Source organism: Erinaceus europaeus, chromosome 3, assembly GCF_950295315.1.
Source record: "Erinaceus europaeus chromosome 3, mEriEur2.1, whole genome shotgun sequence".
NCBI classification, from domain to species: Eukaryota; Metazoa; Chordata; class Mammalia; order Eulipotyphla; family Erinaceidae; genus Erinaceus; species Erinaceus europaeus.
This window is the reverse complement of record NC_080164.1, coordinates 46,162,703-46,185,918: the sequence shown is the minus strand read 5'-3', so window position 1 is coordinate 46,185,918 and position 23,216 is coordinate 46,162,703. Positions and strand designations below refer to the sequence as shown.

Below are 23,216 nucleotides of genomic sequence, written 5' to 3'. Positions count from 1 at the left end.
AGACTTCTCCCCTCACATTCACAGTGATTTTTATGAATAAACTTCTCTTTTGTTTAAACTTAAATGGAGTCACTTGCTCACAACAACTGGCACCCCAACGTGCTGCACATTTTAACCCTACCTGATGCAGTTTCACTTTTTTTTTAGTTTTTAAAAAAAAAAAAATTTTTAATTTATCTATTCATTTTCTTTTTGTTGCCCTTGGTTTTTTCTTTTCTTTCTTTTTTAAGATTTTTATTTATTTATGAGAAAGATAAAAGGAGAAAGGACCAGACATCACTGTCACATGTGCTGCTGGGGATCGAATTCAGGACCTCATGCTTGAGAATACAAAGCTTTACCACTGCACCACTTCCCAGACCACAATTGCCCTTGTTTTTCATTGTTGTTGTTATTGATGTCATCGTTCTTAGATAGGACAGACAGAAATGGAGAGAGGAGGGAAGACAGAGAGGGGGAGAGAAAGACAGACACCTGTGACCTGCTTCACCGCCTGTGAAGCGACTCCCCTGCAGGTGGGGAGCTGGGGTTCGAACCAAGATTCTTATGCCAGTCTTGTGCTCTGCGTCACCTGCACTTAATCCACTGAGCTACAGTTTCACTTTAATTCACCCCCAGCATGTGCTGAATTCACCCACTTTTTGCTCTATGCGTTTGACTCTGTCTCTCACGTGTTGAGTTACTGTGTATGGTCCACTTTGATTTTGCCCATTGGGTACCAAACTTGTTTAAGCTACCACAGGTATGCAATATTTCTGAACCACAGGTTTTTGTTTTTTTTTCCCCTCAAGACAGTTTTTATTTTTTACCAGATGTGTTTATTTTTATATTTAAACGTTAGCCCTAGATAGCAAAGTAGCACAACGGAAACGTGCTGGGCCCATAAACGTTAGCCCTTTGCCTGCCCTTTCCTGCTTGACTTTATATAATCTAACTTCTTTTTTTTTTTTTTTTAAGATTTTATTTATTTATTAATGAGAAAGATAGGAGAGAGAGAAAGAACCAGACATCACTCTGGTACATGTGCTGCATACACAAACATCTTCCTCTCATCTTCTTTTTTCAGTAACATCTGTGCTCCACTGAACATAGTGGGAGTGAAGAGCCACAGCGCTCATGAAGCTTCCCCCTTTCACAGTGCTACCCTTTGCTTCGGTTTAAATTGTTCCTCTCTTGTGGTAAAGTATGTCACTTACCTGGTAACCCATCTCCTGGCCCTCTTTTTAACTTATTGTGCTAATTCAGTAATAGCCTTTTTCAATCTTGAGATTAGTTTATCGGGAATTTTTCTTTAAAAATCTCTATTTTAAAAAAATATTTATTCCCTTTTTGTTTTTTATTGTTGTCATTGTTGGATAGGACAGAGGGAAATGGAGAGAGGAGGGGAAGACAGAGAGGGGGCGAGAAAGATAGACACCTGCAGACCTGCTTCACCGCCTGTGAAGCGACTCCCCTACAGGTGGGGAGCCGGGGGCTCACCGGGATCCTTACACTGGTCATTGCACACTTTGTACCACATACGCTTAACCCGCTGCGCTACTGCCCGACTCCCTAAACATCTCTATTTTTATAGGAAAGTGTTTTCCACAAGACTTGTCACAGGTGTAAAATATCCCTATCACCCCCTTCCTTTCAATTTCTGGCTGTCTCTATCTAATAAATAAAGATAATAAATTATATATATATATTATTTATTTATGCTTCCAGGGTTATCGGCTGGGGCTCAGCGCCTGAACTACACATCCACAATCCACTGTTCCTGGCAGCCATCCCCCCCCCCCATTTTTGTTGTTATTGCTGCTATTGTTCGATAGGGCAGAGAGAAATTGAGAAGACAAAGAGGAGAGAAAGATAGACACATGCAGACCTGCTTCAAGTTTGTGAAGTGACTCCCTGCTGGTAGGGAGCCAAGAGCTCAAAGCAGGATTTATGTGCTTCATACTTAACCCAGTCCACCACCACCTGCCTCCTTAAATGTATATATATTGAACAAACCAAAAACCAGCACCTCATTATTTGGGTTTTTTTTCCTGGTGACTTGGTGTTCCAGGTTGTAAGAGGCTTCAAGCCTAAGGCTTCCTTACATGGTTATCTCCAGTCCCTTTTTTTGTCTTGAAAATGTGTCTAACCTGGTAGCATAATTCGTAGCTTTTTTTAAAAAAATTTTTTTATTATCTTTATTTATTGGAGAGAGACAGCCAGAAATCAAGAGGGAAGGGGGTAGTAGAGAGGGAGAGAGACACCTGCAGCCCTGCTTCACCCCTCATGAAGCTTTCCCCCTGCAGGTGGGGACCGGGGGGCTTGAACTCAGGTCCTTGCATATTGTAATACGTGCTCTCAACCAGGTGCGCCACCACACCACCCGGCCCCAGAAGCTTTTTTTTTAAATCACTGGCAGTTGCTGTTTAGATATATCCTTTCAAAGATATTTATTCCCTTTTTGTTGCCCTTTATTGTTGTTATTGATGAAGTCGTTGTTGGATAGGACAGAGAAAAATGGAGGGAGGAGGGGAAAACAGAGGCGGAGAGAAAGACACCTGCAGACCTACTTCACCACTTGTGCAGTGACTCCTCTGGAGGTGGGAAGCCAGGGACTGGAACCGGGAGCCTACGCTAATCTTTGCGCTTCACGCCACCTGCGCCTGCTGCGCTACCGCCCAACTCCCTAGATATGTCCTTTATAATTTTTCAATTTCTGGTCACACAGGTATGTCCTTACTTTAAAATTAAGTACTTAAAACTTGTTGGGTGGCCCATGGCCTTGAATTTGATCCCTGGCATAGCACGTGCCAGACTGCCCTAGCCCTCTTGTGGTGGGGGGAAAAATCTGTTGGAAGACTTGTGTACAAAGTGAGGACTTACTGAACGGTACATTTCACTGTGGGGGATTGTTAGGCCTGTAAGCTTTTTGGTGGGGACTGTCTAGTATCAGCTTTCTCTTGAGCACGTTAGTTTTTCCAAGAAAACTCCTCCAAATCCCATGTTTTGTATTCAAGTATGCTTATCCAATAGGTATAAATGGGGCGATTTATATTCTAGAGCCAAATAAAAGTAAGGACCTAGAGATTTCATTACAATTGCACTCCAGGGGCAAGGAAGTAGCTCTCAGGAGAGCACACACTTTGCCATGCTTGAGGGTCTGGGTTCAAGCCCCTGGCACTAAACAGGAGCCTCATGCATGGCAGGGGTTGTGGTGTCTGAACTTCTAATTAAGAGGAAGTATTCGGGAGTCAGGCAGTAGCAGCGGGTTAAACCACGTGGCTACCAATGTAAGGATACAGGTTCGAACCCTGGCTCCCCACCTGCAGGGGCGTCGCTTCACAAGGGGTAAAGCAGGTCTGCAGGGGTCTCTCTCCCTGACTCTGTCTTCCTCCCCTTTCCATTTCTCTTTGTCCTATCCAAGAACGACAAGAATAACTACAATAAAACAAGGGCAACAAAAGGGAATGAATAAATATTAAAAAAAAAAAAAGTATTCACTGTGGAATTAGTCACAAAGCCTCTCTTCCCACTTGAAAAAAAAAAAAGCTTCAGGTAAAATTTTGCTTAATTCCGCTATCTTCTGTCCACTATTTCACTCTTGCCTACTTGGCAGCTTTTTTTTTTGTTTTTGTTTAATATTTTGTTTATTTAATAATGAGAAACATAGGAGGAGAAAGAGCCAGACATCACTCTGGTACATGTGCTGCCAGGGACTGAACTCAGGACCTCATGCTTGAAGAGAACGATGCTTTATCCACTGCGCCACCTCCCGGACCACTTTCCTTCCCTAATTACTACCAGTTAATGTCAAATGCTATTCAATACTTGTTCTGGAGGGATGTTGATTTCAAGTTTTGAACAGTCAAATGTATTGACTGGAAAAAAATGTGTTAACTCTTAACCAAAAGTGATTCTGGCACTAGAAAACATCACTCATTCACTGGTGTGCTTTTTATTTTCTATTTTTTTAAAGACATTCTTTTTAAAAAAACTGTTATCTTTATTTACTGGATAGTCAGTCAGAAATTGATAGGAAGGGGAGATAGAGAGGGAGAAACAGAGAGACACTTGCAGCACTGCTTCACCATTTGTGAACCTTTCCTCTTGCTGGTGAGGACGGGGGTTTCAACCCAGATCCTTGTGCTCTGTAACGTGCGCTTAACCAGGTGTGTCAGCATGTGGCCCGTTTTTATTTTCTATACATTTTCTTCCTCTAACTATAATCTTAAGAGCACCCTATAGCTCACAGTAAACATAATTCTTGCTGTATATTCAATTCAGTTTTTTTAAAAAAAATTTATTTGTAAACGAGAAAGAAGTGAAAGAACTAGACATCATTCTGGTACATATGCTTCTGGGGATTGAACTCAGGACCTCATGCTTGAGAGTCCAATGTTTTATCCACTGCGCCATCTCTGGAACCATTCCAATTCAGTTTCTTTAAGGCACTTTTTCAAATATAATAGAACTCTAACACACACAAAGGAAGATAGGCAAGCACGGGGACAAAACAGAAGAATAAAACTAGAATTAGAATGTTATTTTGGACAGGTAATAAGGAAAAGGAGATTTAGTTTCATAATGAGTTAAATTTACAGAATGCCAATTCTCTGCTTTAGTAAATAGCAACAAAATATAAACCATGGTGGTTTTTGTTTTGACCAGATCACTGCTCAGCTCTGACTTATGGTGGTAAATACCTCTACCCCCTTTTAATTTTCCTCTCAAAGTCGGAGTCTCAAACATGCACTACCCCACCACCAACAGTTAGATACAGAAAGGGAGAGGCTCTGGAGCTTCCTCCAGGGTCCTAAACCCTCCCATGTGTTGCCAGTGCTAGAATCTGAGCCACATGCAAGGCAAATCAGGCAACCTACCTGGTGAACTATCTTCCCAGACCCTGGAACAAGTGTTAAAAAGAAAAAAAAAAATCTAACAAATGAGTATATCCAGGTGAATGTAAAAATATGGCGAGACCAAAAAAATAGATAACCTCACACACAATAATAACTTCAATAAGATCTCACAGGTTATAGAAAACATAAAGGAACTTTAATATTCAAATAGTCAGGGCAAAGAAAGAATACTGGGTCAATGGTGCATTAAGTGTGTATCACTTTGGGTTCTTTACAGTACCAGATGTATTTTAAAATAAAATCTGAATGCATGTTGTAGAGGATGAAACCATTAAAAAATTGTTTTTATTTCCTTACCTGATAAAGACCAGTATTTGTAGACTGCAAGATCTTTAAATGATTTAACAATAACATTTAAACCCAAGTTAGTAATGTTCCTGAAATGTTCATTTGTTCAGTAGTAACCTTTTCATTATTTGTACTACCACCTTCTTTTCAAAAGGTAGTCAACATACATTTAAAGATCTGTGCAATAAGAAAATATACTGGCTAATAAAAAATATTACTTTAGTCAAAATGACAGAAAAACTACACTTTTGCTTGGATTAAATTATTTATGCCCAAATAAAATACCCTGCAATTCACAGATGGTATAGGATGTAAAATGGTTTTGAATGAAACAACAATGAGGGTCCTAAGAGAGAATCATAAGTCAAAAGAATCTAAAAATAGCTTCCTGATACTTTATTTCATTTAAGCTGCTGTTGGCTGCATGCCCTGATCTGTAGATGTTAACATGGAAATAAAATTTCCAAGTACTTAAAAAAACGTACTCATCTTCCATAAAGCAACTTTTAATGTATCAACACTTAAAAATGAAACATCAGTACAACTGCATAGAATTGAGCTCCAGAGAATTTAACACTTATGAGCTGTCTTTCCTGGGCTCTGGTTTACAACAGTCTTTATTGGCTTAGAGCCAGCTTAGAGTCTTTTGCTCCTACCTAGAAGATGAAGCCAGGTCTTTTCATTTCCTAAATAAAATGCTAGGAGCTCTCTGAGGTCTTAAAAGCAACCAACTATCCAAATATATATACTGGGGATCCTTTCTCTTTGTGAGCTAAGGAAGAACTTAAGTTTGTAACCTTCACTGAAAGCAAAAACAAAATCCCACTCTTCTAAGAGATTCTGAAATGTATTTGAAAATCCAAAACTTTAACAAATGCCATCAAAGATTAAAAACCTCTTAATGCTTGGAGTCACCCCAAAATAATAAAATTGGGAACTCCAGGAAAACAGCTACCAAAATAATCAAACTAATGATTGCACTGAGGATTTTCCACTTTGAAGGCTGTTTAAAGAGGTAGGATTTAAAGATTTAAAAAAATCTTTTGGCCTCTGAACATTTAAAAAAATGCTTTGTCTGGCTGGTCCTTCAGGCTAATTTTAGAGCTCACAATGAACCCCGAGCCTGACATAAGAATATTCTACAGTTTCACAGCTATCATTTGTACACATTAAAATCAATTTGACTTGTTCTTTTTGAGTAAACATAACTAGAAAACAGCAAATTAATATATTCTTTTACATATAACTTTGTGTCTCAATATTCTTTAAAAAGAACAGATGACTTTGTATTTAAAGGCTATCAAAGTTATGTATTTTATATTCACATGCAAACAACTTAAACCTCACAAATCTCCTGTCAATTCTGCATGATGCCTTTAAGAAGGAAATGACATTGGAAAGTTCACTAACTGTGCAAAATAATAAACTGCTAAAACATTTTACATAAGGAAATAATACATGTAAATTCAGAATGTGACAAATAAAATCAACATCAATTCATAAAAACTTATTACATGTTAGAGGTTCTCTTTAGTAACAAGTTTTTGTTTTTATGTCTCCTGGTACATAGCAAAGTTTATGACAGAAGATAAAAATCCATTAAAACAGATACAACTGGGAAGTCTTGAGGCACCTTCTCGTATAAAACACAAGATGAATGCAAGTATCAATCCATCTGAGAAAAGTTTTCAATCTAAGTGAGGGTCACTGCTTTAGCTAAATTTTACAGAACTTTAATAAGGCAAGACAAATTTGTGGGAAAACGTAGATATAAAACTAATGTAAACTAATAATTTATATTTAAAAACCCCAAAGGGGAAACAGTGAAGATGGGACAGTTCAAACAATGTCTTAAAAAAAAAAAAAACTCAAACTAAACAGAATTGTGCATAAGCTGAAGATTACAAAGAACTTCTAGATTCTGCACAGTTTTGGTTTTTCTTTCTTCTTTTTACATCTTTATATTACATGTCTTAAATCATAGCAAGGAATGCAAACTAGAACTGCATACTACCTTAGTGGAGAAAGTTTAACATTGTGCAATTTTCTGCCTCTTAATTTTAAAAAAGTGGCAGCAATCCCTGCATTTGTATTTGAAACAAGGATCTGAGAAACTTTATCAAAAAAAGTAATGAAGGCAAAAATTGGCAGATATCCAGCATCTTGTTTCTTTTTAAAACAATGTGGATAAGTAATTTCATGATTAAAAAATGAATATTTTAAATAAATACACTGTATCTGACATTTGCACTGACTGATTTGACAAACCTTTAAGTAAACAACGGCTTTACTACACTCCTGGTAGCCTCAAGCCACTGGCTTCAGATTGTGGAGTGCTTTTTTCACTGGGTTTCATATCCTGCCACTCGATACCCTGTAGGTTGATTGGGCAACATGCTGCCATTTTGTCCTGGCGGTGGCTGCACTCCATAATTTGGTCCCATCCATGGTGCAGAAGATTGTGCCTGACTGGTAGAGAATGTGAAAAAAGAAGAGGGGAGGAGAAAATACCAATTAAAATAAAATATAAAGCCAAAAACAAGTAACAAATACAAGCTCAAGCACCCAATGACTGCACATTTGTGTCAGATTACATGTGATGCCAGGGATCGATCTTGGGACCTCATACTTGCAAATTTAGCACTCTGTCAATTTCACCACTTCCTGGATTACAGATTTTCTTAAGTATTTGTTGATTCATTCATTACCAAACACGGACAAGATTTTTATAATGTTGTAGCTGACTGCAATACATTACTAGGCAAACTTTTAGAAATACATTGAAAATTATAAATGGAAAACCACTCTGAATTAAGTTCTTCAACGGCTGAATAAAAACCTTTAGAGAGGACACACATAATGTAAATACTTAAAATGTCTTCAGAGTATTTTTTGATATTTTATTTATTTATTTAAAAAAAATTATTTATTCCCTTTTGTTGTCCTTGTTGTTTTATTGTTGTAGTTATTATTGTTGTTGTCATTGCTGGATAGAACAGAGAGAAATGGAGAGAGGAGGGGAAGGCAGAGGGGGGAAGAGAAAGATAGACACCTGTAGACCTGCTTCACCTCCTGTGAAGTGACTTCCCTGCAGGTGGGAAGCAGGGGGCTCAAACCGGGATCCTTGAGCGTTGCATCACCTGCACTCAACCCGCTGCGCTACCGCCCAGCTCCCTATTTATTTATTAAATGATAAAGACAGGAGGAGAGGGGAGTCAGGCGGTAGCACAACGGTTAAGCGCACGTGGTGCAAAGTACAAGGACCGGCATAAGGATCCCAGTTCGAGCCTTAGGCTCCCCACCTGCAGGGGAGTCACTTCACAAGCGGTGAAGCAGGTCTGCAGGTGTCTATTTTTCCCTCCCCTCTGTCTTCCCCATCTCCATTTCTCTCTGTCCTATCCAACATCATCAATAACAACAACAATAATAACAAACAATAAAACAAGGGCACAAATGGGAATAAATAAATTAATAAATTTAAAAAAAGATAAGAGGAGAGAAAGAACCAGACATTACTCTAGTACATGTGTTGCCAGGGATCAAACTCAGGACCTCATTCTTGAAAGTCCAATACTTTATCCACTGCGCCACCTCCTGGACTCCTCTTTGTACATTCTTGACATTTCCAAAGACTAATATTAAAGAAAAAGAACAAATATGCTTACTTAAATCCCTGCTGGTTCCATGGCTGGCCATACATTCCATATGCAGGTACTTGCCAACCATTAGGCATATACTGGCCGATTTGTTGTGCATTTCCATACCACTGGCCCCACTGGCCATACGGTTGTGGATATCCAATTTGATTCTGCTATTAAGTAGAATTGTAAAAGATAATTCAGTATTTTTTACAGTTTTATGTACACATACAGTTCTAATATACCACAAATAGTCATGATACAGTCATCATTATAATTATTTTGCTTTTAGATTTCAATTATACTTAGTTTTTTCCTTGTTTAAACGGGAAGAAACAGAGAGGAATAGAGAGAAGAAAGTCATCATAGCATTGCTTCATTGCTTCTCCATTGCTTCACTGCTTCTCCACATGCTCCCATGTGGTGGCCTGGGGCTCAAACCTGAGTCCTTGTGCATAAGGAAAAGGTGTCTACTATACTGGGTAAGCCACAACCCAACTCCTCATCATTATAATTAAAATGAGAATTCAGAATGTGACTCTTAAAAAAAAATGTTAAGGTTACAGTGCTGCAATTCTCCTACCCCCCCAACAGGATTATCACTGGGGCTTGGCTCCCAATGGCAAGTTTTTTCTTTCATTTTTATTTGCTAGAACAATGAGAAATGGGGGAGGGGTGCTTGAAGTGGAGGAAATAGAGAGAGAACTGTAGCAGCCTTGCTTTTTCTGATCATGAGGCTTCCCCTCTGCATATGAGGACTGGGAGTTTGAACCTGGATCCTTGTGTTTGGTAACATGCACTCAACCACTTGGTCCCTGCTGCTATAATTCTATATGATCTTCTCTCTGAATGACACATACTTTATAAGGCAGTAGTTAATTTCCTAAATATATTTATTATTCAGTAGAGACAGAGAGAAACTGAGAAGGGAGAGGGAGGTAGAGAGATAGACAGACTCCTATAGCACTGCTTTACCACTCATGAAGCTTTTCCCGTGCAGGTGGGGACCAGAGGCTTGAGCCTGCGTCCTTGCACACTGTAATGTGAGTACTTATAACCAGGTGTGCCACTGACTGGCCTTTAATTTCCTGATATAAACATTAAACTCAGTATTAATATGCATTATAAAAGCATATAGTATAAAATATTTTGTAAACTGTCCCAAAGGCTGTTTTATTTAGATGGAAAAGATGTGTTATGGGGGCCAGGTGATAGCGCAGAGGGTTAAGCGCACATAGCGCAAAGTGCAAGGACCAGCATCAAGGATCCAGGTTCGAGTCCCAGCTCCCCACATACAGGGTAGTCGCTTCATAGGCAGTGAAGCAGGTCTATTTTTCTCTCCTCCTCTCTCAATTTCTCTCTGTCCTATCCAACATCAATGAGAGCAATAACAGTAACATTGACGATAAACAACAAGAGCAACAAAAAGGGAAAAAATAGCCTGTAGAAGCAATGGATTTGTAGTGCAGGCACTGAGCCCCAGCAATAACCCTGGAGAAGGAAGGAAGGAAGGAAGGAAGGAAGGAAGGAAGGAAGGAAGGAAGGAAGGAAGGAAGGAAGGAAGGAAGGTTTGATTATTAGAGGTGGGGTAGATAGCATAATGGTTGTGCAAAGAGACTCTCATGCCCAAGGCTCCAAAGTCCCAGGTTCAGTCCCTCAAACCATAAGCCAAAGCTGAGCAGTGCTCTGGTAAAAAAAAATATAATAATAACAATAGTAATAGTAATAATTCAGGCTTTTAAACATCTTTTTAAAAAATATTTATTTATTCCCTTTTTGTTGCCCTTGTTGTTTATCGTAGTTGTTGTTATTGTTGTTGGATAAGACAGAAATGGAGAGAGGAGGGGAAGACAGAGAGGGGGAGAGAAAGATAGACACCTGCAGACCTGCTTCACCCCCTGTGAAGGGACTCCCCTGCAGTTGGGGAGCCAGGGGCTCAAACCAGGATCCTTAGGCTTTGTGCCACCTGCGCTTAACTCGCTGTACTACCGCCCAGCTCCCTTAAAAATCATTTATCTTTGGAGTCGGGCGGTAGTGCAGCGGGTTAAGCACAGGTGGCGCAAAGTGCAAGGACCAGTGTAAGGATCCTGGTTCGAGCCCCCGGCTCCCCACCTGCAGGGGAGTTGCTTCACTGGTGGTGAAGCAGGTCTGCAGGTGTCTGTCTTTCCATCCTCTCTCCATTTCTCTGTCCTATCCAACAACGACAACATCAATAAAGCAACAAAGGCAGCAACAAAAGGGAATAAATAAAATAAATATTAAAAAAATCATTTATCTTATACGAGACAGCTTTACATTAGAACAAGAGAAAAGAGAGACAAGCCAGAGCAAAATTCTGGCACATGTGACACAGAAGATCAAATTGGGAACTTTAGGCCAATTGAGCCATTTCCCTGGGTGGCATACTTTAATATTTGTTTGTTTATTTATTTGGATAGGACAGAGAGAAATGGAGAGGAAGGGAAGACAGAGGAGGAGAGCTGCTTCACTACCCATGCAGCGACCTCCCTGCAGGTAGGGAGCCGGAGGCTCAAACCGGGATCCTGATGTCTTGTGCTTTGCGCCATGTGTGTTCAATCCACTGCGCTACCGCCCAGCCCCTATTTATTTATTTAAGGAATCAAGCTACCTTGGAAAGGAAGAATTAAAACAAAAAAGAACAAAATCAGAAAGAAAATGTCAAGATATATTTATTTAGCTCTTTATATTTTTATTTCCATCAAACCAAGCATGCTTGTAAGTTAAACTCTCCAAGTATTATGTGAATAAATCATCCTGATTATTACAAAGAATTTAATATCCTGTTAGGTTTTTTTTTACATGATATATATCTTTTTAATAATTAACAAAATATGTGGTCTGGGAGGTGGCACAGTGGTAAAGCTCTGGACTCTCAAGCATGAGGTCCCGAGTCTTTCTCTCCTCCTATCTTTCTCATAAATAAATAAAATCTTTAAAAATATTATTTTATTTATTGGATAGATACAGCCAGAAACTGAGAAGGAAAGGGTTGGTGAAAAGGGAGAGAGACAGAGAGAGACCTGCGGCACTACTTCACCACTCATGAAGTTTTCCCTCTGGAGGTGGGAAGCCGGGGGCTGGAACCCAGGGTCCTCACGCACTTTAACAGGTATGCTCAACTAGGTGTGTCACCACCTGGCCCATCAGTATATTATATTTTTACAGATTTATTTATTTCTTAAAAAAAATTTTTTTTGGTATCTTTATTTATTTGGTAGAGACAACAATCAGAAATTGAGAGGAAGGGGGAGATAGAGAGCAACAGAGAGACACCTGCAGCACTGCTTCACCACTTGTGAAGCTTTCTCCCTGCTGGTGGGGACTGGGGGCTCGAACTCGGTCCTTGAGCATTATAACCTGTGTGCTTAACCAGGTGTGCCATTTCTTAGTCCCCAGATTTGTTTATTTCTATTAAGGTTATTGATGGAGCACTCAGTATCTACACCATGGTTTTATCACTCTTGGTGGACTTTTTTTTTTTTTTTTCCATTTTCTTAAATATTTATTTATTTACTTATTTTACCAGAGCACTGATCAGCTCTGGTTTACGGTGGTGCAGGGGACTGAACCTGGGACTTCGAAGCCTCAGGCATGACAGCCTGTTTGTATAACCTTTATGCTATCTACTAACCCTGCCCTCCCTTTCTTTTTTATGACAGAGAAAGAGAAAGAGAAGGAGAGAGACAACTACAGCACTACCCCACATCTTTAGAAGCTCTCCTCCTTCCTCCCCCAGAGCATGATGATGTGTATGATCTACCATGTGCAGCACTGTTCAGCCCCTTTTGAAGTTTAGTCTGTTTGCATAACCATTACGCTATCTCCCCGGCCCCCTTTTGAAGTTTTTTAAAGTTGACTGTGAGAGAATAAGTCACAATCATGTCACCCAATCCATGAGCTGCCACATTGAAACTATAATACATGTAGGAAGATCCCTCATATACTATAATTTTAGTTAGAAACTTAGTAATAGGAACAATCAACAATTACATTTTCAAGTAATTTTACTATGAGCCCAGCAATTATTCTGCATAGTCAAGAACCCTCTCACCTGTTGCACTGGATTTATCACATCAAGAGTTTCTTTGCCCCAATAGCATTTCACCATATGACCTTCAATGGTAGTCCCATTAACAGAAACAATAGCATGTGCTGCACTTTCATGGGAATTGAACCTATTGAAAACAATATTAAGAAAGATTAATATGAACTGTTTTAAAAATTATTTATGGAAAGACACCAAAAAGTACCTAATCAAATAGTTTCTTAGACCTAGATACCCTCCCTCACCTACTTCCTATTACAGGTTCCGAAACAATCCAAAGCTAACCATGTCAGACAAAGTAAGGACTACAAAAGCTGGGTAAGGACAAGAGACCGACATATTTTAATGATGACTCTTTAGTCACTACCAGCCCACCCCATCACCTGGGGTCCTAGTCAGGAAGTCCTGGGATTTCTACACAGACATGATGGACCTCTCTCCACTGCCACTGATCATCTCCATCAGGAACAACATAATGGACCCCTCTTGAACCCCTACAGAGCCTTCCCCTCAATGTGGATCAACAATGGTAGGGACTGTTCCTTTCTCCAAAGGGAGGTTGGGCAATATACTCCACCATTCGAGGAAGATGGATAATGAAATTAGTGCAGCCTAGAATGTTCCTAGCTGTGACCACAAAACGTGAGCTCAGACCTACAGGGATGCAGAGGTTACATAGGCTCCTGTGCTAAATATGGACCCCAGATCAAATAGGTAGGGTTTACAGTTAACAGTATTTATATACTTTTCCCATATTTGGGAGCTACTCTCTTCCCTGATCCAGCTTTCTAGTCCTTTTTCCAACTATGACACCATCTCCCCAGACAATACCTTGGGTACATGTTAGCTGTCAGACTCAGGCAAAAACTAGTAAAACCATGGGCCCCTTGGAATATACTTAAAATAGACCTACTAGCTAACCCCACCAATGTGTCCTGGAGCCCTGCTTCCCCAGAGCCTTGCCCCACTACGAAAAGAGAAAGACAGGCTGGGAGTATGGATCGACCTGCCAATGCCTATGTTCAGTGGCGAAGCAATTACAGAAGACAGACCTTCCACCTTCTGCATCCCATAATGACCCTGGGTCCATACTCCCAAAGGGATAAGAATAAGGAAGCTATCAAGGGAGGGGATGGGATATGGAGTTCTGATGGTTGGAACTGTAACTCTCTTATCCTATGGTCTTGTGAATATTTCCATTTTATAAATAAAAAGTTTTAAAAAATTACTTGTGGGGAGGAGGTAGATAGCATAATGGCTATGTAAAGAGGCTCACACCTGAGGTTCCAAATTCCTACGTTCAGTGCCCTGCACCATCATAAACTAGAGCTGAGCAGTGTTCTGGTAAAAAGAACAAAAAAAAAGAAAAAAAAAGAAAGACTTGCAAATAAAAATATTTTTTGCAGAGACCGGTGGTGGTGCACCAGTTTAAGCACACATAATGTGAAACACAAGGATCCCATTTTGAGCCCCTGGCTCCCCACCTGCAGGAGGAGGGGGTCATTTTACAAGCTCCTGGTCCCCACCAACAGGGGAAAAGGTTCATGCATGGTGATGGTCTGCAGATGTTTCTCTCCCTCTCTATGTCCCCCTCCCCTCTCAATTTTTGTTTCTATCCAGTAAAAATAAAAATTAAAAAAAAAGACCATAAACCAGAGCTCTGCTTTAAAAAATAAAAATATTCAATAAATAAAAATATTTTAAAAATAAATGGAAGCGGGAGTCGCACAGCGGGTTAAGCGCAGGTGGCACTAAGCTCAAGGACCGGCGTCAGGATCCCGGTTCGAGCCCCCGGCTCCCCACCTGCAGGCAGGTCCCTTCACAGGCGGTGAAGCAGGTCTGCAGGTGTCTTTCTCTCCTCCTCTCTGTCTTCCCCTCCTCTCTCCATTTCTCTCTGTACTATCCAACAACAACGACATCAATAATAACTACAACAACAAAACAAGGGCAACAAAAGGGAATAAATAAATAAAATAAAATAAAGATAAACAAAGGGAAGCAGACAAGGGTCCCGCTGCGTGTATGTCCAACACAGTACTCACTACACCACTTTCAAAGACACAGAAGGGCATGTCTTCTTTGCTACTTATTTCATTCTTATGAGGAAGGGTATAGCACTGCTTAGCTCTGGAATATGGTGGTGCAGGGGATTCAAACTTGTAGTCTTAGACATACAAGTGCTATTTCCTCCTCCCGAAGATTTTATACTTCTGGAGAAATTTCATAAAATAGAAGGTACTTTATTAGTCCTGTGCTAGGAAGAGGGAACTAGGGGCTGGATGGTGGCACACCTGGTTGGACACACGTTACAATGCACAAGGAACTGGATTCAAGTCCTTGGTGCCCACCTGCAAGAGGAAAGCTTTGCAAGTGACGTAAAGCTGGCCTCCCTAGTTTGATTTCCTTCCCTTCCCTCTCTCGCTTTCTGGCTGTCTCTATCCAATAATAAAGGTAATTTAAAAATTAAAAAGGGGGGAACTAGAAGTGTCAGTGGCAAATATGATGTTACATAAATTTTTATTTTATTATCTTTATTTATTTACTGGATAGGCAGCCAGATATCAAGAGGGAAGGGAATGAAAGAGAGGGCGAGAGGCAGAGAGACACCTGGCTGCACTGCTTTACCACTTGCAAAACATTTCCCCTGCAGGTGGGGACTAGGGGGCTCGAACCCGGGTCCTTGCACATTGTAACATGTGTAGTCAACTAAGTATGCTATCACCTGCCCCCAATTGTTTTTTAAACAAGAGCACTGCCTAGCTGTAGCTTATGATAGTACAGGGGGATTAACTTTTTGCATAACCATTATGCTATTTCTCCCAACCTCTAGAGAAATCGTTAAAGAGAAAATGTTATTTCTTTGTATCCCAAGTAAATTGTAAGAAAACTACTAAAGATTAAAAAGTTATTTGTCTGTGGGGGGGGTATATATGTTTGGTCACCAGGATTATCACTGGGGTTCAGTGCTTGCACAACTCCAAGGCTCCCGATAGCCTTTTTCTTTTGAAAAACACCACACTGCTCCGCTGCTGGTGAAGCTTTCCCCTTGCAGGTTCTCCTATATGGAGTAAAACAGGTCTGTGTACATGCTAATGTGTATGCTTTTCCAGCTTCCCGCCAAGGAAATTTTTTTTCTTAAAAAAGACCACCCCTTAGGGCACTGCATGGTGGTGCACCTGGTTGAGCACACACATTACAATGCACAAGGACCCAGGTTTAAGCCCCAGTCTCCCCCTGCAGGAGAAAAGCTTTGCAAGTGGTGAAGCAGTGCTGCAGGTGTTACTCGGTCTCCATCTCTTCTTTCCTTCTCAATTTCTCTCTTTTAATCAAGTCTTTTTTTTTTTTTTTTTTAAACCAGAGCACTGCTCAGCTTTGATTTATGGTGGTGCAGGGGACTGAACCTGGGACTCTGGAGCCTCAGACATGACAGCTGCTTTGCATAACCATTATGCTATCTATCCCCACCCCTCTCAGTTTATCTAAAAAACAAAATGAAACCACCCCTACATACTAAGTATGAAGCTTTATTCCTGTAATTTACAGTTCGTAAATCAATGGGTATATTAAAAATTTACTTAAAAAAACAACAACAACACACACACACAAAGCAAGGACCAGCTTAGAGATCCCAGTTTGAGGGGTCCCCCTCTCCCCCAGTAGGGGGTTGCTCCATGGGTGGTGAAGCAGGCTTGCAGGTGTCTATCTTTCTTTCCCCTTTGTCTTCCCTTCTCTTGACTTCTCTCTGTCCTATCCAACAACAATAGGAGCCATGGCAACAAAATGAGAAAATGGCATCCAGGAGCAGTGGATTCATGGTGTAGGTACTGAACCCCAGCAAAAAAAAAAAAAAAAAAAAAACAGGCTTACCGAACAAATGAATATCCTTTATCTGGAAAGACTCTAATTTCCATTATTTGTCCGAATGGTGAAAAAGTCTGGCGCATTAGTTGTTCTAGGGGGACACAATCCACAGTTATATTAAAATTCTACAAATATTAAGTTTATTATTTTAAAAATTTAGATGCTGTACAGGCAAAGGTCCTGTACCTGTTAGTCCAGAAGTGACACCTCCACAGTACACAGTGCAGTTGTTTGGACTAGACTGGTTTACAACCTCATCGTATGACAGTTGTTTGGTGTTTGCTGGGGAGACAAAATTTGATATTTTCAATTCATTAAATACAGTATTAAAGAAGACAAAAGCAGAATTAGCTACACTACTGTAATAATATTTAACTTAAGCAAAATGCTTGTAGAATATATACTACATTTGATTGAGATTAAAACTCCCCCGCCCCAGAAGTAGCTACAAAATTACCCAGTATTCTCTACTAAGGAGACTTGACATTAGACAATATAATTTATTATTTATAATTACAAAAATGAAAACTAAGTACATTTTTGAACAGTAGTCTTGATTTGCTTCTCATCTATTTCTGCAATAAGTCTCCGGAACAGCTCTAACATTTAAAATCTAGTGTATTTTTCTCCAATATTCCACATTTCCTTTTCTTCTCCAATACACCTACACTCATATGTACTCTTTGGAGCTGGAGGCTTTCGGGTTGCCCAGTTAGTTCTGATTTGTCTTCCACCAAGCCACTGGCCACCCATCTGTTGAATGGCATTTTCAGCATCCTGTTCCGCACAACATTAGAAACAACAAAGAAGCCACTATTAGGTGATGTAAAAAACAAACAAAAAAATTGAAACAAAGACAAACAAACAAAAAAAAACCTGTTAGCAGTAGTGAAAACTCATGGCTGGTTTCTAATGTTTTCTGAATGAAAATACTTAATGAAATGTATGACATATGATAGCATTCCTAAAATGCAACAGTGCTTTCTTTCATAATCATCATTCTTTTACTTGGATATTAAACTCTGGGAATGTTGTTAGACACCTGAAAAAGCATGGAGCCCCAAAGCTCTTATTACGTAGCACATGACCTGCATGCCGCCTTAGGTTCTTGGTTCACTCACTTGTGGAACATGTACCAGAGTGGCGTTCTTGTTTCATGCTCTCATGTTTCATATAAAATAAAATGAACCTTAAAAAAAAAAAGTTCATGCAACAACTCGAGAATATTATGGATTGGAAAAAATCTCACATTAGATAATTCAACATTTTGAAAAGGATAAAGTTATTGAATTTTGAGTCCTACCTGCGGCTGCCTTGGCAGAACCAGACCAAATGATTTCATGGGGAGTGGGGCAGACATTCCCTACCGCTGAGACAGAAGGACAGAGAGAGGGGCTGAGGAGACACAACGGAACCACTCTTCTAGTGCCATAGTACCTCACATGTGGTGCCAGGGCTTAAACCTGACACTACACAGGAGTGTGATGGCACTAGAGAGAGCTTTGGTATTGGGCAGGGGTAGATAGCATAGTGGTTATGCAAACAGACTTTTATGTCTGAGGCTCCAAATTCCCAGGTTCAACCCCTTACACCACCAGAGCCGAACAGTGCTTTAGTAAAAAAAAAAAAAAAGAAAGAAAGAAAGCTTTGGTATTATAGTATCTCTCCTCCTCTATCTGAACAAAAATACAGGTAAGGGAATGATCAAATCATGCATAAACAAGGTCCTCCTTTCTCTGCCTCCTCCCCCCCCTCAAAAATGGATGCTACTTGGCATAACTGTAAATAGATGCAGATTTTTTAAAAAGTTATTTATTTATTTATTTATTTATTTATTTATTTATTTATTTATTTATTAACTGAGAAAGATAGGAGACAGAGAAAACCAGACACCACTTTGGTACATGTGCTGCTGGGGATTGAACTCAAGACCTCATGCTTAAGAATTCAATGCTTTATCCACTGCACCACCTCCCGGACCACAGATGTAGATTTTTTCAAATTTATCTTTATGTACTTACTTTTTTAAACTTTATTTTACTTGATAGAACAGAGAGACATTGAGAGGGAGGGAAAGATAGAGAGGGAGAAACAGACATAAAAACACCTGCAGCACTGCTTCACTGCTTATAAAGCATTCGAACCTGGGCCTTTGTGCATGGTAATGCATGAACTTAACCAAGTGCACCACCACCCAGCCCCCTAATGTATATTTAAAATACATATATATATATTTTTTTATTTACTTATTTATTAGATAGAGACAGAAACTGAGAGGGATAGGAAGATAATGAGGAAGAGAGATAGAAAAACACCCACAGCACTGCTTTACCACTTGCAAAGCTTTCCTTCTGCAGGTGGGGACTAGGGGCATGAACTTTGATCACTGAGCACTGTAATGTGTGCTCAACAGGTGTGCTACCACCTGGCCTCTTAGATGTAGATTTAAAAAATTCAGAAGTCCCCTCAGTCAAGTCCCTGATCACTGCCTGTAGAAGAAAAGCTTATGATTGCTGGAGTAGTGCTGCAGGTACCTCTCTTTCTCCCTCCCTCTCCCCCATCTCTCTGTCTCTACCAAAAAAGGAAAATAGCAATAATAAATAAATAAATAAAAGGTCACCAGGAGCAATGGAGTTGTTGTGCCAGCATCAAAGCCAGTGTTAACCCTGGTGGAGGAAAAAAAAAAAAATTCAGAAGGAACTAGCACAATAAATGATCACAGGAGCCAGGGAGTTGTCTCAGCAGTAAAGCTTGTGTCTTGCATTCATAAGGTCTCAAGTTCAATCCCAAGCACCATATATGACATAGATGCACTAATCTGCCTCCCTCCCTCTCATAAAAGTGAACAAATAAAATTAATGAATAAACTTTAAATTTTGCATAAACCAGTAAGAAAAGACATCATACTTACTTTAAGCACTTATTTTAACAAATTATAAAATTTTAAGATATGCTTCACAGTATCAAAAACATACATGACTCTCTAAGGCACAGAGAGTAATCTTTCTGTATTACTATTGGCTAACAAAAATCCTAAAATGAAACAATATAATAAAATCTTAGGTTAATGAGACCTCCTCGTATTGTGTTGCCCAAGTATAGTACCTTTCGCCCATTTATTTTTAGAAATGTGATATTCCTGTATTTAACTGGTTTGAGCCTTGAGGTATGATACTCAAATAGTTAAATTATTGTATTTACAAGGTTCATATACCAACAAAACACTACAGTGAGAAACTTCTCACCCTGTACACCATCATCTGCCTAACTCCTCTTATCTATAACAGGAAACCACGCAACAGAGTTCACAGTTTTCCCTGCAAGGAGTAAAGGACATTTGTATGCATGCACAAACTACATGCAGACACATACTTCCTACCTATTTCAAACAAATGAGCCTTTTCACCTAGTACTACACCCCCAAAAGTTTTGCACAATCAATACTTAAGGTTTCCTCTCTTCAAAAGCTATGATAATAGTGTTACATTGTTTTGTTTTGGTCCTTTTACCAGAGCACTGCTCAGCTTTGGCTTATGGTGGTGCTGGGGATTAGACCTGGTAGCTGAGCGCCTCATGGTTTACATAGGGGGCTTGTGGTGGTGCACGTGGTTGAGTACACGTTACAGTGCATAAGAACCCAGGTTCAAGTCCCTAGTCCTGTGGGGGTAGGAGTGGGGTTAGGAGTGGGGTTAGGGTTAAGAATGGGTGAGTTCATGAGTGGTGAAGCAGAACTCCAAGTATCTCTCTCTCTCCCTCCCTATTTCCCCCTTCCTATTCAATCTCATTGTTCCTATTCATGAGTAAATAATTTAAAAATACTTAGAAAAAAGTGATTTACATAATGCTATCTCCCCAGCCCTGTATTTTTATATTATATGTGGGACATATCAAAGATATTATTCCATTGTCACACTAAGTCATGAGTCTTCCATTTTTTAAAAAACATGCTTATACATGAATGCACCAGACAACAGAATAATTAATTCACAAGTTTTTAAAAATATAATAAGAGAACATTAACTTAGTTCATATTAACATAAAATTGCTTGACTAGGAATTATTTTTTAGTATCAGCACTTTAAAAAATTCCATTATCACTTTACTGAAGTAATATTAAAGGATTTTTGTTGTCACAAAGATACATTTCCACAATTCCTCAAGAGTCTTTCCTTCTTATACATTGGGTTATCGGAAAAGTCATGACTGATCTTGCTATGCTTTTCTAGACAAAAATGCATCATGACTTTTCTTTTAGTATTTTATTTATTTTTAATAAAATAGGAGGAGAGAAAGAACCAGAAATCACTCTGTTACATGTGCTGGTGGGGACTAACCTCAGGACCTCATTCTTGGGAGTCCAGTATTTTATCCATTGAGCCACCACCCAGATCACCATCATAATTTTTCCAACAGTCCAATATCCTACTCTGACCTCTCATTTGACAAACTGCACTATCCTTTTTCTCTGTAAATACCAGAAATCTCAAGTCTATAAAAAAATGGGTGTTAGGGAGTCAGGCGGTAGTGCAGAGGGTTAAGCGCAGGTGGCACAAAGCACAAGGAATGGTGTAAGGATCCTGATTCCAGCCCCCGGCTCCCCACCTTCAGGGTAGTCGCTTCACAAGCAGTGAAGTAAGTCTGCAGGTGTCTATCTTTCTCTAACCCTCAATGTCTTCCCCTCCTCTCTCCATTTCTCTCTGTCATCAATAACAACAATAACTACAACAAAAACAAGGGCAACAAAAGGGAATAAATATTTTTTAAAAATGGGTGTTAATTCATTGTTGCAATGAAAAAAAATGAGATAGTCTGATATACATTACCAAAAAATGTTTAAGAACCCACTCATTTAAACATCAGTTACTACTAAATTATGATGGGAATTACAATAAAGGTAATGAATTAAATAATTTCTTATTAATTAAATTAAAAATGTGTTTTTTCCCACTAGGGCGATGTTCAGCTCTAGCTTATGGTGGTGCTGGGGACTGAACTTGTGAGTTCAGAATCAGGTTTGATATTTCATAATAGAAAAAGAGAGAGCACATAGTACCACTCTAGTATATAAAATTCCAGGGACTCAATTCAGGGTCTTATATGCATGCATGCCTATACTCTACTGCTAACTGATAACTACTAACTGATAATTTAAACATCTCTACTTTCTGTATTTTAGAAATATCTTATCAGTAATCTTCATGTATCAGGGGTTGAATATGATTAATCAACAAAGGAGAAAGACATCCTCACCTCCAGTGAGGGTGTTATCAGTGAACCAGATGGCAGGTGAAATTTCAAAAAAAAAAAATCATTAAAATAAATTGAGTATATTCATCCTTTACTGTTAATGTGCCGCACATGAATTTATTGAGCTCACCCATTTGTTGAAAAAGGAGACAAAGCCATATCCCTTAGATTTTCCTGTTGCCATGTCTTTTACCACTCGGGAATCTCTGGAATCAGAAACATTAGAAGGTTAGGGCCACAAACTCACCCCTGGATATCAAGTCAACTTATTTTCATGCTTCATCTTCATTAAAACAATCCCTTATTCAAAATTTACTTTTAGTCTATAAAATTTATCATCAGCAAAAAAGGCTTTATTTTATACTCATGCAAATCAATAACTTAAATACATGTATGAATATATATTCATATATTTATGTTTCACAGAAATTGCCTCCTATTTCAAAAAGCTTTAGAAAGTTTTAAATATTAAGCATAATGAAATCAGTTATTCACAAGAATTGACCACTTAAGGGACTTCACAAACAATTAGATGGCTTTCTTTAACTGCAATTTATAATTTACTATTTGATAACATATACAGCCTAGTTATTAAAAAATCAAAATACAAGACTGGAATCTAAAAGAATAAAAAGACTGTATATTCCCTAAATTAATAATTCAGCTATTTTATTTTCTCAAATCAATTTATACCCCCTTTGGCAAATTCTGAGAACTTGATATTTTCAGAAACGTTAAATCATTGAGAAAAAATATTAGACACACACTTTAGTTTCAAACAATTTAAGAATTTTAGACTGAAGTTTAAAATATAAGATCATATAAGATTGGTTGGAAACTACAAGACATAAAAGCAAAAATTTAAAAAGTCAAAAGTAAAAAAGCACGCCAACATTTATCCATTGTGAACCGTAGCTTGTAGTTAGCCAGGGAAACTCTGTCCATTCTTCAGAGACACTGCAAAATAACCAGAGCCCTATTTTTTGAGATTGAGTAAAAACCCATCCGTGATAGCTAAAACTCCATACCTCAAAAAATTGGACTCAAATTGTGCTTCACAGGCAATCTGTTTTAAGTTAGCCAGGTATGTCACAATGCGTGTTCTCTCAGGACACATGAACAAAACAGGCACGTTCATAACAAAAACCGGTCAGAATGCCATGCAATATTATTTTATACTACACATAAGCATATTTTTATTAATTTAGGAGTGATTTA

General features: G+C 39.0%; 1 protein-coding gene across 9 annotated transcripts in view; it reads right to left on the bottom strand.

The window, feature by feature from the left end:
* Positions 1-5,012: 5,012 nt before the first annotated feature.
* TIA1 (TIA1 cytotoxic granule associated RNA binding protein) overlaps positions 5,013-23,216 on the bottom strand; it is a 39,990-nt gene continuing 21,786 nt past the window's right edge. For 5 of the 9 annotated variants that reach the window (XM_007521242.3, XM_007521243.3, XM_060187130.1 and 2 more), the window contains 7 exons: positions 22,129-22,204; positions 17,420-17,528; positions 16,938-17,033; positions 16,758-16,842; positions 12,897-13,020; positions 8,852-8,997; positions 5,013-7,655 (listed from right to left, as the gene is read on the bottom strand). In XM_007521242.3, coding sequence (XP_007521304.1) covers positions 7,529-7,655; positions 8,852-8,997; positions 12,897-13,020; positions 16,758-16,842; positions 16,938-17,033; positions 17,420-17,528; positions 22,129-22,204 — 763 coding nt within the window. In that variant the 3' untranslated portion in view covers positions 5,013-7,528. Of the gene's footprint in view, positions 7,656-8,851; positions 8,998-12,896; positions 13,021-16,757; positions 16,843-16,937; positions 17,034-17,287; positions 17,529-22,128; positions 22,205-22,855; positions 22,956-23,216 lie in introns of those variants that run through there. The other 4 variants (XM_060187127.1, XM_060187128.1, XR_009548921.1 and 1 more) reach the window with 3 other exon arrangements.